Genomic DNA, 18,205 nt, shown 5'->3' on the forward strand with positions numbered 1-18,205 from the left:
TATATATATATATATATATATATACGATTCAGAGGTTATTTTACGGTGGAACTGGCTTGTCCACAATTTTGAGCGCTGCATGAACGAATAGATCATGACGTCACTGAGGGTCTTGATCTTATTATTATCTAAAATATATTAAAAAAACCCCATTTCTATCAGCCAATGATAATTATAAATAATACGTCATAGATCAGTGGACGAGAGCGCATCTGATTGACAGAGCTCTATCAGTCATCAATGTTCTGGTTATTTTGTTTCAGTGTACGGTTTGTTAATATTGTGCAGAGTATACAAAGTTAACTTCATCATTCAGCTGAACTGTGCACATTTATTGTAGACACTTCATATCTTATTTAATTCATGCGATAAACGCATGTCCCTGCTGAGCTGGGCTATGACTAATTTCACGGGCAAAGCTAAAAAAAAAAAAAAATTTCGTATTGTCAATTTATTTTTTTTCAGCTTCATATTATAGGAAGGATACATTATACGACCTATCCTGCAGTCATCATGGTGAGATTAGGTTCCTTTTAATAAAAAAAAAAAAAAAAAAAGAATTGGAAAAGAATCAAAACAACATTCTTGGAGTCGATTCCATTTGATTCCAGGACCAGGACTTGGAATCGGAATCGATTCCAAAAATTGTGGAATCGAACAGCCCTACTGATAGGCCGGCGGTTCATCAGTATACACACTCACCTCACGCAGCTAACGACCGGGAAGGAAGTCGACCGAAAGTTGAAGTCGGCCGCGTGCCGCCATCTTGTAGCAGAACTTCACTTGCGTTAGCATCCCTTTGACTCCCATTCATTTTGGCGTCAATTTGACAGCAAATAACTTTACATCTGAGGCGTTTAAAGACTCCATTTGTACATTATTTATTTCTAAAGATACACGACAATGTATAAAGGACGCCATTACCTTCTATGTTACATTATGGCCCCGTAGAAACAGTTTTTGTAAAAATAGGCTAACGATTGCGTCATAACCACTCGACTCTCTGTCGCACAGTAGAGAAATTACCGTACAGACAGGAGGAGAAGCTCGCAGGCAATCGGGGAGACGTCAAGAGAGAAGCCCATAGATACAAGCCCTGGCGTTACATTTTAAAATACTATACAAAATAATTAATAAGAATACTTACTCCTGCTCACTCACGCCAAAGAACTCCCCGCTCAAGCTCGCCGTCTCTGAGTGAGTGAGTGAAGTGACATTCAGCCAAGTATGGTGACCCATACTCGGAATTTGTGCTCTGCGTTTAACCCATCCAAAGTGCACACACACAGAGCAGTGAACACACACACACACTGTGAGCACACACCCGGAGCAGTGGGCAGCCATTTATGCTGCGGCGCCCGGGGAGCAGTTGGGGGTTCGATGCCTTGCTCAAGGGCACCTAAGTCGTGGTATTGAAGGTGGAGAGAGAACTGTACATGCACTCCCCCCACCCACAATTCCTGCCGGCCCGGGACTCGAACTCACAACCTTTCGATTGGGAGTCCGACTCTCTAACCATTAGGCCACGACTTCCAAGATTGCAAGATTAACGATGGCAGTTCGCTGCGTGAGGAAAGTGATTCGTTCGCTGAGGAAAGTGAGTCGTTCGCTGCGTGAGGTGAGTGTGTATACTGATTGACGTCAGTTTGTGTGTATACTGATTGACATCATCAAGCTTAGTTTGAGTCTGCGCGTCAGAAACGGAAGTGCTAAAAATCGCTGAAAAATGGGCTTCACTCGTCTCAATTGAGTTCCAATGGGGTCGCTGTGTCCATTTCTTTTACTGTCTATGCGAATGACTCCCTTTCCTCAGCGAACGAATCACTTTCCTCACGCAGCGAATGACTCACTTTCCTCAGTGAATGACTCGCTCATGCAGCGAACGACTCACTTTCCTCACGCAGCGAACGACTCACTTTCCTCACGCAGCGAACGGCTCACTTTCCTCACACAGCGAATGACTCACTTTCCTCTCGCAGCGAATGACTCACTTTCCTCAGTGAACGAATCACTTTCCTCACACAGTGAACGACTCATGCAGCAAACGACTCACTTTCCTCAGTGAACTCACCTTCCTCAGTGAACGACTCACACAGCAAACGACTCACTTTCCTCAGCGAACTCACTTTCCTCAGCGAATGACTCACACAGCGAACGAATGCTGCGTAGGGGAATGAATGGAATCAGCCGTTTTGAACGAAAAGTTTGATTTGAATGATTCAATAAATACTTAAACCATGGATTTGCTGTCACCTACTGGCAGTTTTATTGTCATCATTATTTATCCATGAAAGGCATAAACCAGACAAGGTGACACTAGCCTACTACCAGCACAAAATCACATTTAGCAAAATATTTACCAAAATTAATCAGTTTCATTGAATAAGGCAAAATTTTCAATAAATCGTTTTTAAAAATTATGATTTTGTAATTTTTAATCATTATGTAAAATTATAGGGCTGCAACTAACGATTATTTTGATAATCGATTAATCTGTCGATTATTTTTACGATTAATCGGTTTATGTACTTATATTTTATTTTTTTCCATTTTTTCCCCAAGTAAATTATTAATAAATGGTCTTTATCCTTCAGCATAGATTTTTAAGAGATTTTAACCATTTTGCACTGTCATATCCTCATCAAAATATACCTGGAGTTGTTTTATTGTGTTAGTAATCCTTTGTCGAACTCTTCTGCAATCAGAACACTGACCCATACTCTAGCAAATTTCACAAGGAGATTTAAAATAATGTTTTCACCATGGCAGTCCATAGAGCTCCTAAAGTAGTTTAACATCCCGAACAAAGCTTAAGCAATCTTTCAGAACATATTTTCAGGAAGAATAAGGATAAAACAGAATAAAATTGCAGTGCATTGTATTTTATTATTTACTGGGAAACAGCTTTATAGCTTATGCTGTGAAATTGTAAACAATCCTTCGAAAAAAGTGCCAATGGCATGAAACCTGAATGGAACTCAGAATTTAAAGTAAAATCCATCAGAAGGTTTTCCAGAAAAAAAATTGGACACACACAAAAAACCTGCTGTGTGAAAAAGAGCAGTGAATACTTAGAAAAAAAGTGCATTTCAAATATCTTTAAACATTTACCTCGCTCATTCAGTCATAATTAGGCTGCACGACTGAATTATGAACTGGTAAACGACAAACTGATTACGGAACATGTTTGTAAAGCTTTAAATGTTAACTGTTAAAAAGCAATGTTATCATGTTTTACGACTTAACATTTGCAAACAACATTTTACTGGAGAATCTGCACAAATGAAAGTCTTAGGGGCCGTTCACAAATCGCGCCTAAAACGCGTGGAAAACGATAGGCGCACCGCTTTCTCCTTCTTTCCATAGCGCACGAGCAGAAGCGCCCCTGAGGCTTCTGCCTTTGCTGAGCAACCATGACGTGCTCTCTCCTAGAAGACGCGGAAATTTCAGCAAAGGATAAATGGATTTGCAGCTCAAAAAATCGCTTGCAGTAGCTCTGCTACTAAATTTATTTCAAAATGCAAATCCATATACAGCTATGATCAGCTGTTCCTTTCATCTTGACTGTGCTTTTAACGTTGTTACGGGAAAGGATGAAGCTGATTGGTTAGTTCTTGTCACATGACCCGCTGTGCGCTTGCAGCATTCTGAAAAGTTTAAATGTTTTTAACTCGATGCGGTGCGGTGTTGGAAATAACTTGAGCGCGCAAAAGACGCGATATGTGAATGTCCCCTTAAACAGTTCAGTAGTGCAGAGTTTACAGGTTACGCTTCTTTTTTAAAGGCTCAAAGTAAAGTACTCCCACACATAAACATCATATATGATGTCTATGCTCCCACATCACGCTTGAATGCTGCAGAGACGCTGTTCGGGGAGCACGTGACATAAAACGAGGCCAGCTATTGGCTATTCGCTACTTCTCCTGCTCTACTGGCTGAGTAAAACCTCCGGTGGCTCATTACTGCCACACTTTGGTCACCGCAGATTTTAAATATGCACGAAATGAGCCGCTTACGGCACATAAAAGTTATTTAGCAACGAATCGATGACTAAATTAGTTGACAACTAATTTAATAATCGATTTTAATCGATTAAATCGATTCGTTGTTTCAGCTCTATAAAATTATCTACAGGACCAAGTAGTAGTACTGGGGTTTTAGCTGTTTGCTTTACACCTCGACCTAACCTGTGCCTTTTTATTTTTTTTATTGCTTAGCTTAGCTCTCACTATATATTATAATAGTTAATATCATATTTTTTAAACATTATATATTTATTAGCCTACTTATTTATGAAATTGTATGAAAATACAGATGTTTAGATTATAATTCAGGTTTATTTTTTATTATTTTTTACAAAATATAGATTTTTTTAAATATCTCAGTACATATGATATTTGCAGCCTAGTGACTGCAGAAAAAAAAAGTTAACCATGCATTCATAAATTTGCAATAGGCAATTATTTCATTTTATTGAAATGTACACATTTTTGAATATTTAAATATTATATCTAGGGATGGGTACCGAAACCCGGTATTAAATGGCCCCGGGGCTAAATTATGAAAGTCCGTAGTATCAGTAAGATCTGACGGTATCGGTTCTGCTTTCGGTACTGGAGAGGAAAAAATTAATGTACTATATATTTTTGCTTAATAATGTTATCGTGCACATTTTATCTCACCAAACATTTCTAATGTGCGATCATATTAAGACGTTTGTCTGTGAGATCTGCAAGATCTCTCATGCGCGCCGCGGAGGCTGTCTGTCAGTCACACACACACACACAACAAGAACAAGCGCGGCGCACACACATGCATAAGGGGCCGTTCACATATCACGTCTTTTGCGTGCTCAAGTTCGTTATTTCAAATGTAGGCGCCGGTATGCGAGCTCATAATGGAAGCAACGCTCACGCGGTGCGACGAGCTCGTTTTTTCCAGGCGCGTCCGCACCGCATCGAGTTAAAAACAGCTCAACTTTTCAGAATGCCGCAAGCGTACTGCAGGTCATGTAACTTCCTCACCTTTTCAGTAACAACGTTGAAAGCTCAGGAACAGCTGATAGCTGTATTTGGATTTTTAAATTAATTTAGTAGCAGTGCTACTGTAAGCAGTTTTTAGTGTTGCAAATCCATTTATCCATTGCTGAAATTTTTAATACAAAGAGTGACGATGGCGGAGAGAGCAAACCGTTCCAAAGTGTGGTTATACTTCACTAGAGTTGATGCAGACAACGCTGGTTGTCATAAGTGCAACAAAATTTTTGCATGTAAGGGCGGAAACACAAGCAATCTGTCAAAGCATCTTTCAAAAGTGCATTATGTGCAGACAGAGAAATGCAAAGTTTTCGACTGCCTAACACGACACAAAGAACCAATAAGAATACCGTTAAAGTACCGGACCGTTAAGCAGTATCGGTAAGAGTAGTAATACCGTTAAAACCTTAACAATACCCATCCCTAATTATATCTAAATATTCTTTTGGATGTAATATAGAAGTCACTTTAATTATAATATTCGGTCCCTACATGAAGAGAGAGTCAGTGGTCTGCTGCGTGAGGAAAGTGAGTCTCCGGCTGCGGAAAGTGAGTCTCCGGCTGCGGGAAGTGGGTCTCCGGCTGCGCAAAGTGAGTTTCCGGCTGCGCAAAGTGAGTCGCCGGCTGCGCGAGGAAAGTGAGTCGTTAGCTGCGTGAGGAAAGTGAGTCGTTCGCTGCGTGAGTCGTTCACTGAGGAAAGTGAGTTCGCTGAGGAAAGTGAGTCGTTTGCTGCGTGAGTCGTTTGCTGCGTGCGTGAGTCGTTTGCTGCGTGCGTGAGTCGTTTGCTGCGTGCGTGAGTCGTTTGCTGCGTGCGTGAGTCGTTTGCTGCGTGCGTGAGTCGTTTGCTGCGTGCGTGAGTCGTTTGCTGCGTGAGTGAGTCGTTTGCTGCGTGAGTGAGTCGTTTGCTGCGTGAGTGAGTCGTTTGCTGCGTGAGTGAGTCGTTTGCTGCGTGAGTGAGTCGTTTGCTGCGTGAGTGAGTCGTTTGCTGCGTGAGTGAGTCGTTTGCTGCGTGAGTGAGTCGTTTGCTGCGTGAGTGAGTCGTTTGCTGCGTGAGTGAGTCGTTTGCTGCGTGAGTGAGTCGTTTGCTGCGTGAGTGAGTCGTTTGCTGCGTGAGTGAGTCGTTCGCTGCGGAAAGTGAGTCGTTCGCTGCGGAAAGTGAGTCGTTCGCTGCGGAAAGTGAGTCGTTCGCTGAGGAAAGTGAGTCGTTCGCTGCGTGAGGAAAGTGATTCGTTCGCTGAGGAAAGTGAGTCGTTCGCTGCGTGAGGTGAGTGTGTATACTGATGCACCGCCGGCCTATGAGTGGTAAAGTCTGTGTCGGCTGCGCGAGGAAAGTGAGTCGTTAGCTGTGTGAGGAAAGTGAGTCGTTCGCTGCGTGAGTCGTTCACTGAGGAAAGTGAGTTCGCTGAGGAAAGTGAGTCGTTTGCTGCGTGAGTCGTTTGCTGCGTGAGTCGTTTGCTGCGTGAGTCGTTTGCTGCGTGAGTCGTTTGCTGCGTGAGTCGTTTGCTGCGTGAGTCGTTCGCTGCGTGAGGAAAGTGAGTCGTTCACTGAGGAAAGTGAGTTGTTCGCTGTGTGAGTAAAGTGAGTCGTTCGCTGCGTGAGTGAGTCGTTTGCTGAGGAAAGGGAGTCGTTCGCTGCGTGAGGAAAGTGATTCGTTCGCTGCGTGAGGTGAGTGTGTATACTGATGCACCGCTGGCCTATGAGTGGTAAACTCTGCGCCGGCTGCGCGAGGAAAGTGAGTCGTTAGTAGGCTTGGGTATCGAGTAGCGAGAATCGATTGGAACCGGGACTAGCTTTGCGATTTTCCCGGAATCGTTCAAAAGTTTAAATCTCGATTCCTAGTTTCGATTCCTAGTCCGCCGACCAGAAGAAGAAGAAACCGCTGAACACCAACAAAGAAGCGTACACCAGAAGTGTTCGCATAATCGAGTGAGTTTAAGTGTGGTTTCACTTTCCTAAACAGAAAGAAATCTCGGCAAAATGCAACATTTGCATTAAGATTGTTTCGTGGGAGGGTGGACGTTGAACATGATAATGCCCCTCCGAGTTCATGCAGTAGAAATAAATATGTGCCCCGTCTTTGACGTGCTGCGCCGTCCGTCCTCCGCTGCCTCTTTTTTTCTCCTGTTTATGCGTTCAAGCTTCTTCTACACCAAAGCAGGAGATAATAAAGTTATCTGTCCAGAACGTTCACGCATCCTGCCTGAGGAGGCAGATATGATAATTTTCCTAAACAAGAACTGTTTCTGATTTTATACTGTACCTGCTGCTAATTTATACTGGGTTTTACAAGTTGTTTCTTATCGTAAGACCCTATGATTTTCGCGATGCAGAAAATGCGGACGGAATCGCGGAATCCAGTCATAAAAACGGAATTTACAGTTTAACGCGGAATGTCAGATAATTTGCCAACTTTTGAATGAATTAATCAGAGGTTGGTCATTGCACTTACACCAAATAGCGATATGGACTAGTATCTGTAAATATTAAGCCGGAAAAGTCTATTTAAATATGAATCCTGCATGTTCTGCGTGTCTGTGTTAATGAATGGCGCAGAAGCGCGTCATCATTCATCACACACACGGAAGCGCGCGTGACGCTTGTGGTGATTTCAGAGTCTGTCGTCTCTCTAAATAAGTAAAAAAAAAAAAAAAAAAGTTTAAAGTTCATAGGATTAAAATTGATAAAAAAAGGTCAGACTATTTCCTTCAGAAAGACCGTTGGTTAGCTAGATCATTTAAAATATCCTAAACTTTTTTTTTACCCTGCCTCTTAAAAGAATCGGAATCGAGAATCGTTAGGAACTGGAATCGAAACAAGGAATCGAAATCAGAATCGGAATCGTTCAAATTCAAACGATACCCAACCCTAGTCATTAGCTGCGTGAGGAAAGTGAGTCATTCGCTGCGTGAGTCGTTCACTGAGGAAAGTGAGTCGTTTGCTGCGTGAGTCGTTTGCTGCGTGAGGAAAGTGATTCGTTCACTGAGGAAAGTGAGTTGTTCTGGCAATTGTACGGTAAATTCCCGCGACAAGTCAGTAGCCTTATTTTTGGACCAGGCCGCACGCCATAGTTTTGTTCTTATCAATTAAGCCTCAACTTCCCGCTCTATTTCGTGAAGTAACGTCAGTGATGTTCTTAGTGAACCGGTGGAACCCACTGTGTTTCCAACTTGGCAATTTTGTTGCTAGATTTAGCAACTTTTCAGACTACCCTAACAACTTTTTTTTTCCAAAAAAGCACCTAGCAACAAATTTAAGTGACTCAAATTAGGGATGGGCGTTTTCCACAAATATCACATTCGAATATTTGAGCTCACAAAAAACGAATATTCGAATATTCGTTTATTTAAATTAAGTTTAATGAGTCAGACGTTATTTTTCAGCAACATTTGTTTTCGTCATTTTGAACAAGCTTACAATAAGCTTGAACATTACACATCGTGTTTTGTAGCTGAAAACCTTTAACAATGCGTGCAAACAAACAAAAGTAGGCTATAGATTAAAAGCAAAAAAAAAAAAAGTGAACAAAGAAAAAACGTAAAGCAGCCTGCAGCAATTAGGCTATTGTACAGAATGTAGCTTACACTTAACTTTTAAACTGTCAGCAAATCTTTTTTGCTTTTTTTCTATTGTTTCAAATGTTCTTGTTAAGAAATACGGGCATGTAAACATGATCGGGGGAAAGCCGGCTCCTTAGTCTGTTAACAATAAGGCCGGCCGCGGAGAAAACGCGCTCTGACGGCACAGACGTTGGCAGGACTCACAAATAACGGTGTGCTAAGCGAATACGTTTTGTGAAGCGCTTCGTGTTTTCGTTTCACCACTGAATGGGATCCTCATCTGGTGGAATACATGGCTCCAGCAAGAACTGTTCCCACTCATCTCGGCTGGACTCTCTGTAATCATCGCTGGAGAACTGGCTCAGCCTTTTCCAACGAGTGGGCATTGCATCTTCTTCATCGTGGCGATTGCATCCGCACCACTCACATCAAGGAAAATGTTCTGATAATGTTCATCGAGAAACCTGAGATGTTTGTGCCGAGGGTCTAGGGCAGACGTGAGAAGAGGAGTTTTCACTGCATTCTCCAAGTTAGCGGTGTTTATTCGTTGCTTGAGAGATGCTGCAACAATGTTCTTGGATCACTTTCTGTGATTCTCCACGGCATATTTGAAGTACTAGAAGACCGCAGTTCTTTTAGGGGGCGTTCACATATCGCGTCTTTTGCATGCTCAAGTTCGTTATTTCCAATGTAGGCGTGCGGTATGCGCGCTCATAATGGAAGCAGCGCGGTTGCGATGCGCACGCGGTGCGACGCGGTCCCGTTTTTCCAGGCGCGTCTGAACAGCATCGAGTTAAAAACATCTCAACTTTCAGAATGCCGCAAGCGCACCGCAGTTCATGTGATAAGAACTAAACATTCAGCTTCATCCTTTCCTGTAACAACGTTGAAAGCTCAGCCAATATGAAGGAACAGCTGATTATATCTGTATATGGATTGCCATTTTGAAATACATTTATTAGCAGAGCTACTGAAAGCGATTTTTTTTGTGCTGCAAATACATTTATCCTTTGCTGAAATTTCCGCGTCTTCATGGAGAGAACGCGTCGCCTCAGGAGCGCTTCTGCCCGAGCGCTTTGGAAAGAAGGAGAAAGCGGCGCGCATAACCTTTTCCACGCCTTATTAGGCGCGATATGTGAATGGCCCCTTAATCATTCATTAATTATTTTTTGCTTGCATACACCTTCAAATATGCCGTGGAAAATCACAGAAAGTGACCAAATTAGGTTTTATTGTGAACTTTTTTTTTTTTTTTTTTGCGAAATTCGAATATCATTTTTATTTATCGAATAATTAGAGCAGAACGAATATTCGAATGTTCGACTATCCGTGCACATCCCTAACTCAAATGATAAAAAGGCACATATTTTCTTTTAAATTGCATGAAAAGAGGAAACCATTGAACAGCTAGCCAACCAAGCAGCTCATCAACCCAGAGAGAGCTGGAGAAAGATGCATCAAATGTGAACAGAACAAACATCAAATGTGTATTAAGTTGCTAGTTCCAGTTGGTCAATAATAAATGCACATTTATGATACAGCATGTTATTAGATTGTATAACTGTTGTTCAGTTCAAAACTGAAAAGGTACTAACTAGGGCTGGGACAACGCGTCGAGGTCATCGATGACGTCGACGCAAAAAATACGTCGACGCAAAATATGCGCATCGATTCGTCGACCTGTTTTTATTTCTCTAAAAAACGTTTACCTTATGTGCGCTGAATATACGCGATGGCCGGATCAACATTCTGTCCAACGTTATATAACCAATCCAGGGGTTTTTCTGCATTGATCTTTTTTTTTGGCGGCTGTCAAAGCCTTATTTGATCGGTGAGTGACAGTGACAGGGCGCGTACGAGAGAGAGCCCCGGCTGCGCGCGCACTCACAGTCTTCAAACAACACGAGCGCTTCTTGCTCTCTCCCTCCCTTGTGCATATTAATCAAAATCATTAAACACGATAGAAAGAGGGCTAAACACCAAAGTTTCACGCGCGCTCGCGCACTCACAGTCTTCAAACTACACGAGCGCTTCTTGCTCTCTCCCTCCCTTGTGCACATTAGAAAAAGGGCGGAACGCCAAAGTTTCACGTGGAGCATTCTGAGATTTTTTTTCTCCATGACAGGCTGCTTGCTCCCACTGTTAATTTTTTTTTTTTTTGTAAAAGCACTCTGTATTAGCTTAAAGCCCTCAAGTTTACATTTACATACTGTATTCTTTCAATTGCTCTAAACAAGTATTTTGGGTGACCTTTTTTATTGAATACTAGACATCAAGTTGTTGTTATTTTCATCTGAAAGAACTTTTTTCAGTAAGCTAGGCCCTATGTGTTCAGTAAGCTTGTTTCAGTAAGCTATGTGTTTTCAAGGTTTCAAGGTTTTATTGAATGCTATCTCTATACAAGTGCAAAGTAATGCATTCTTAGTCAGTCTTTTATTTTGTAATTTTAAGAGCAATAAACATTATGTTGCAATGTTAAGGAATTGATGTTTTTTTCATTCAGATATGTAAATCAACATGTATAAATTGTTAGTCAATTAATGGGGAGATAATCGAAATCAAATCGGTCTGAAAAATTAATCGTTAGATTAATCGATGCATCGAAAAAAATAATCGCTAGATTAATCGTTTAAAAAATAATCGTTTACCCCAGCCCTAGTACTAACGTTAGTCAATTTCTGCCAGGATGTTATCCATTAAGTTGTAACCCTATACGTTAGGCCCCTTTCATTGTCAACGCGAGAAACGCGAGCGAGCGACGCGAGCGACGCGCTCCCTTTCATAGTCTAAACAGTGGAAACAAGCGTCACTAGCGGTGCGTGTATGCAATACACCGCTCACGCAACAGGGGGTAGTAGAGTCAGGGTGATATTAGTAGAGTCGGGTCGCGTGATATTCAGATCACAATGGCAACTGAAGAGGAGTGTATTCTGTTGCTGATTTTACATCGGCGGCAACAAAGGCAACGCAGAGATAGGGCCGTTAAAAATTAAGTTCGCATAATTTTTCCTCTTCGCCCGCCATTGTATTCAAACCTTCTTCTTCTGTAAACACAATATACTTGAATTAATGTACAATACTTGCAATGTCACCCCCACCGACAACGCATAGTATTGCGTGCATCGGCGCGTCGCGTATCAAAAACTGGGACGACACATTTGGCTACGCACCGACGCATAATGGCGGCCGAAGCGTAACGATGCGTAGCCTCGGGGACGCGTATGCGTACAGATGCGTTGACTATGAAACGGCCCTTAACCTTAAAACACAAAATGCAGTGTGGAATAAAAACAAAGGTAAAACACCTGCGAAAAAATAAATTACAATTGTTCTTTCATTTTTTTAACAGTACACTGTGTACTATTTTACAGACTTTTTTGTGTCAAGGTTAGGTAATGACATCATCACGCAATGACATCCCAATGCAATTTAGCAACTTTTAGCAACAACTTTTTTAATGTGGCTGACACTCTCTCTGAGTTCAAACAAACCAATATCCCGGAGTAATTCATTTACTCAAACAGTACACTGACTGAACTGCTGTGAAGAGAGAACTGAAGATGAACTCGAGCCGAGCAGCTTCTGTGTTGTACTAACTGTTCTATGTGGACTCGGAGGACTGCGCAGTTACACACTGTGACTCCGTGTTGTTTCAAGCTCATCATTCTGAGCGCGGGATACGCATAACTGCTCTCTGCCGCTCTGGCACATTTAGTATTATAATACTTTTCTGCGCAATCAAAGATTAGATGGTCTTTCTTGTTCTGTCCTATCGATCACATGTTGCTGCCTTTATTACTGTGCCATACATTTAAAATAAACCTCTTTTATATTTCTTTATAAATGTATATACTTGTGTTTACATGAATGTATTTTACAACAATACAAAGAGCAATGTGTAACATTTTACCAGATTTTAGACTTATTCCCTTTAATTTGTAAATACAATATTTCACTAGATTTTATACAATTATTGTGCACCTGTGATTTTTCTAGAATCTAGAGTATCTTTTGCTGCTGAATTATCCACTAATTTAGTTTATAATAGTATTTTTGACATAGATTATGATTATATATTTTTTCATTTGTTATTTTTCATTAAAATGAATTTGTGTATACTGTATGTAGTAGATTGTGATTAACACAAAAGAGTGGTGATCAGGTCAACACAGAGAAGTATAGATATTGTACATTGATTAAAAAAAAAAACTGTGCTGGTATGGGATTGGATCCGTTCTGAAAAAATTGTATCGATGCATCCGTAGTCTCAATGGCTTGATGACACAAGCTTTTGAGTACAATGCACAGAATCTTTTTACTTCAACAATTCTTGATGTTAATGAAATAATATAACTAATCATTAATTAAATTTTTTTTCCAGCTGTTTTTCAACTCTACTGTCACAGGAATCATCTTCACGAGATACTCCCTTGATCTGATCTTCATCTTTAACATCATTTCACGCTTTTACATTGGATATGAAACACATGGAGTGGTTATAACAGACCCTAAAAAAGTCAGGAAAAAATACCTTAGGACATGGTTTTTACTGGATCTCTTGTCAGTTTTACCCCTTGAAACAATAGCAGTGGCTTTCCCTAAGTTGAAGTTTGTGCGTTTTGCATATGCCAATAGATGTCTGAGAGTGTTCCGATTGTTTGGTATAATATGTAAGTTATTTATTTAAATACTTTAAATAATTCATGATGTAATTCAGATGTACACACCTGCTAATGGTTTTTGTGTGATTATAGCCATGTTCAGTAAGGAACCAGACACCAACAAACTTCATCTTACAGCTTTCAAAGTGTTTTCCATCATGATCCTGTGTATACAAGCCTCAGCATGCCTTTGGTAAGCTCGAATATTCGACAAGTATTCTACTCAATGGGTCCTTTTCATTGTCACTGGGGTGATCTGAAAATATTCAGTATTTAGAAGTCAGAAGTAAGAAAGAGCTTTATTGTCAAGTATGTTTACACACACAAGGATTTTGTCTTGGTGACAGGAGCTTCCAGTGTAGACATTCAGACATACTGCAAACATACAGTACATAATATTGCAGACAAAAATATGAGTTACACAGTAGAAATAAAATATAACACTAAAATGAGAAAAAAAGTTCTATAATGCAGTATAATACAGGAGTAGAAATATAAAAAACATAATTGTTTTAATGAATGTACAGCTGTTATTTACAAGTGTGCATTTTATGTTATATACAAATGTAGAATTGTTATATGCTATGTATAAACTTGTCAGTTATAATGGAGAATGTATAGTTCTGAAAGTTGTAATTGTTCAGGCAATTTTAAATTGGGAAATTATTGTTCTTGTGCCTGGCTGTTCTAGTGGTCTGTGAATTTTATCATTCTGGAGGTGTAAATATCATTGAGGTTGGGCATGGGGAACTAATAATCCTCTCAGCAGTCCTAACGGTCTGTTGTAGTCTCTTGATGTCTGATTTGGTAGATTAATCAAACCAGACAGTTATGGATAAACACAAGACAGAACTGTTTCAGCAGCTCCTGTTGCAGGTTGAACTTCCTCAGCTGGTGAAGGAAGTACAAACTCTACTGGACCTTTTTAGCAGTGGTGTCAATGTGATTGTCCCATAGCCATTATAGATGGTTGTGCCCAGGAACCTGATTTATAACTCATCCATTTAAATCATATTAAGCCTTTAAGTTCTGCTTAATTAAGGGCATGGTCACTTGAGTAACAGGTGGATTGCCACTGCTGACACTGCCGTCGAGCTTCAAAAACACTCTTCAGGAGTCTACGGGTGACGTCACGTACACTACGTCCATGTTTTTATACAGTCTATGGTAGGGCTGCACGATATTGGGAAAAAATGACATTGCAATATTTTATTTTTCTGCGATATATATTGCGATATGAAATCTAATCAAACTTTTTCTTACAAACAAAAATGGGGTGAGCACACTTACATTCTCATTTTAAATGATTTAAACATCGACACCATCGTGTCAATTGATTAATATTCGCGAGGGAGAGAGAGCAAGACAGGCTCGTGTTGTTTGAAGACGGTGAGCGTGCGGCCGGGGCTCTCTCTCGCAAAATAATCTCGAAAAAATTCGGACTCAGTGTGCAATGACCTTTAGTGTTGAAGCAGTCATGTCAGGGAGATGCTGTGTGTATCTAGGCCAGTGGTTCCCAAACTTTTAACAGGCATGTACCCCCTGAGACATTATAGATCTTCCGGAGTACCCCCAACACCACAAATTGTTAACAAGTTTTTTTTATTTTTTTATTAATATTTATTTTTATCAATTTTGTCGAGAATAGTGAATAGAATCATAAACAAATTATACAAATCTCATCAAAAGTCAACATATGATACAAATGTGCTGAATATAATGATTTTAAACAGATATGCACCCAATCTCACACACCTACAACACATATCCAACATCTCATTATAGTTATTGTTAACTTTTCACATACTGATAAGTATTGCTTTTCACATATGATAACATTGTATATTTTCTTAACTTCTCTGCTGTACAATAATAATAAAAAAGAGAACACATTAACAATAGTAAACTAAATAGTAAACTAAATTGTAGTAAACCACACAGAATAGGCCTACCACCTCTCCATCCACATCACCAGTTTAATCAATGTGAGGGATGTGCCTGGATGTTAGGCCGAATTGGGGACAGTCTTAGATACACACAAACAGTCTGTACCTATACTTGGTCTTAAGGCAGACCAAAGCCTTAAAAATTGGAATATCAAGCAAAATAATATTCGATGATTGAATGAAAATCGTATCTCTCCCCCCACATGCTCACCGGTAAGACGCTCCGACATTAAATTTCTCTGTAGCCTATAGGCTACTTTAGCCTACTATGCATTGTAGCCCAGTCATTAAAAAACGATTTAGTTTCATATTAATGTTTAAATAAAATAATATATATTTATTTTATTTTATGTTGATATGAAAAGTGGAAAGCGTGAATAAGATGATCCCGAAAATATCGAGAGACAAATGGAGTGGGCAGACATGATTTTGACCACTTCATTGAGTTTGTTTTTGTAGAAAACCTTTCTTTAAATTGAATTTCGTTTTGTATTAATTTTATCTTAATTTTAATCAATGTTTCATCTACCAATTTCCTGGATTTAATAAATAAGAAGAAAATATAGCAGGCAATAAATCAGGACACAGAGTCGCCGGCGCGTGAACTGGAGATCGTCTCTTAAATGAACCGAAACTCAGCGTATAAGCTACTTGCCTCACAGACCTGAGAGATATACATATAGAAAGCATGAAATGTGTACTTAAAAATGTGTAACAAAATTCAAAACGAAAGAAAACAGATTGCTCTCTGATGTAGGCTAATCCGTATAAATGCATTTCTCTCTGGCGCGTTCACTGCTGTAAAGATCGCCAGTCAGCATAGTCAACTTCATCTTTGACACAGAAAACACTTGTTTATTAATAAACAATTGAAATGTCTCCTTGATATATTTGACATATTAATAATCTATCATTACTTTTCCCAGTTCTTTGTGGCAGCTTATAGTTGCGTTATTGGCAGCGCCAGCCTTACACATGAACGCGTCCCCACCGCTCAATAGTTAATATTATTCTTTGGTGTTAAGTTTATACAGGTTTTCTGATTGTTATTTAATATATAAATATAAATTTTTATTTTTATTTTTTTTTATCAAAATCTCTCTTTTTTTTTTTTCTCGACACCTCTTTAACTTGGCAAGAAATTCTGTCAGTGAAATCCTGCAAATTTGTTTAAATCAATACCTATGTAATCACCATGACCGAAATTTTACTTTTTTTTACATTGAATCTTGAAAAAAATATTAGTGATGCACCGAAATGAAAATTCTGCGCCGAAACCGAAACCGAAAATTTAGGATGCACTTGGCTAAAAACCGAAACTGAAGCCGAAAATGGCTTCTTTTAAAAACGTATATAATATATTGCTTGGATTTAATGGATCTGAATTGAAAAATCACAATATAATAATCAAACTTTTATTAACAGTTACATAACAAAACATAAAATATTTTTTACAATAAATATAAATAATAATTATTCTTCAAGTTTTATGTTCCATCAAATAAAATAGTTTTTTAAATATTGTGCAAAAAAATCCACAATTTTGGAGATTTTTGCAGAACAAATGTTACATATTGCAACTTTGGTGTCCTCTCGTATAGGGCTGTCACTTTTGTGAAAAAAAAATCCTGTTCGATTTTTGAGACATAGGCAAAGTGTTCATTGATCCGTTTTTCAACGCCAAATATAGGCAAATCCACCGACAACTAAACAGGCATTAGGGCGAACGTAAAGAGGGCGCTTGAGACGCGCACAAGTCAGCAATGTGGACTGCCATAACATCAATGAAAAACATTACTGAAGGCTACATTGATATTATGCACTAATAGGCTCTGTGTGTGTGTGTGTGTGTCAGAACCTGCAGTTGCTGTGTGAAGCGCGTTCGCTGCGAGCGTATAGTGACGAGCTGGACGCGCTCCGAGAGAAGGCCGTTAAAATCGATTCCCTGTTTTCGTTTTCGAAACTTGTGTTGGTTGGTCCGATCGATTGTGCAGCTTTTGTGACAAGCTTTTTTTGATTGTGACAGCCCTTTGACATGCTTAATCTTTGATAGGCAGACGCGTGATAACAGCTCGACCGTGAGTGAAACCTAAGCGCTTGCTCACGGATGGGAGGGGCGGGTGACATTCATTTTCGGTTTACGTTTTCGGCTGTTTTTTTTATTTCGGCCCGAAACCGATAATGCCATTTCGGCCGAAATTTCGGTGCACCCCTAAAAAATATATAGTCCGACCTACCAATCCTTTTTGTTACGGCAAACCAAAATATTTTTTAGGATGGCCTAAGAAGTTACCACCGTGGGACAGAGAAAACGTTTGAAAAGGCATATGACTTAGATATTTTTTCGCGTACCCCCTGAAATCAGTCCACGTACCCCTGGGGGTACGCGTACCCCAGTTTGACAACCGTGGATCTAGGCGAAAGCAAAATTGCTCTATTTGGCCTTCTGAGAGTGGATGCATTTAGGAATCTTTAATATTATAATAACAGAACATCAACACATTTTATGGACCACCGTTTTGTGAACCTATAGAGGAGGTAATTCTGACCTTGCTGTGACAATCTGGTGCTTCTGAATCAGCTACTGTAAGTATATTCTGTTATTAGTTTTAAGTATTTGCTATTGAAAGTTCAAATGCAGAGTTTTGCATGTGTGTATGTGTGTGTGAGAGAGAGAGAGAGAGAGGGAGAGACAGAGTGAGAGAGAGAGAGACAGGGTCACACAGTGGAATCAGTGGCTTGTGTACTGCAAACACATACGAGCTTTATCACTGTGTCTGTCAAGCGACTCTGTTACTCTTTCAGCTTGAACTGATGGTAAAACTAAGGACATTATTAGCTGTCTTTTAGGGCTGTCACGATATTAGATTTTTCATATCACGGTTATTGTGGCCATAAGAATTCACAATGTCGATATATCGTGATATCTATAGAAACCTTGGGTTGGGGAATATATTAGTCAAATTATTTTTTACTTTGTCTATTGAGTTTTTCTTTTTCACCCA

General features: G+C 39.8%; 1 protein-coding gene across 1 annotated transcript in view; it reads left to right on the plus strand.

Moving 5' to 3' along the window:
- Window positions 1-18,205, plus strand: part of cngk (cyclic nucleotide-gated potassium channel) — a 97,130-nt gene that overhangs the window by 3,456 nt on the left and 75,469 nt on the right. Inside the window, exons 3-4 of the mRNA XM_059545002.1 lie at window positions 12,975-13,263; window positions 13,348-13,447. Of these exons, the coding sequence (XP_059400985.1) occupies window positions 12,975-13,263; window positions 13,348-13,447 (389 nt within the window). The remainder of the gene's footprint in view (window positions 1-12,974; window positions 13,264-13,347; window positions 13,448-18,205) is intronic.

This window comes from Carassius carassius, chromosome 4 (genome assembly GCF_963082965.1).
Source record: "Carassius carassius chromosome 4, fCarCar2.1, whole genome shotgun sequence".
Taxonomy (NCBI): Eukaryota; Metazoa; Chordata; class Actinopteri; order Cypriniformes; family Cyprinidae; genus Carassius; species Carassius carassius.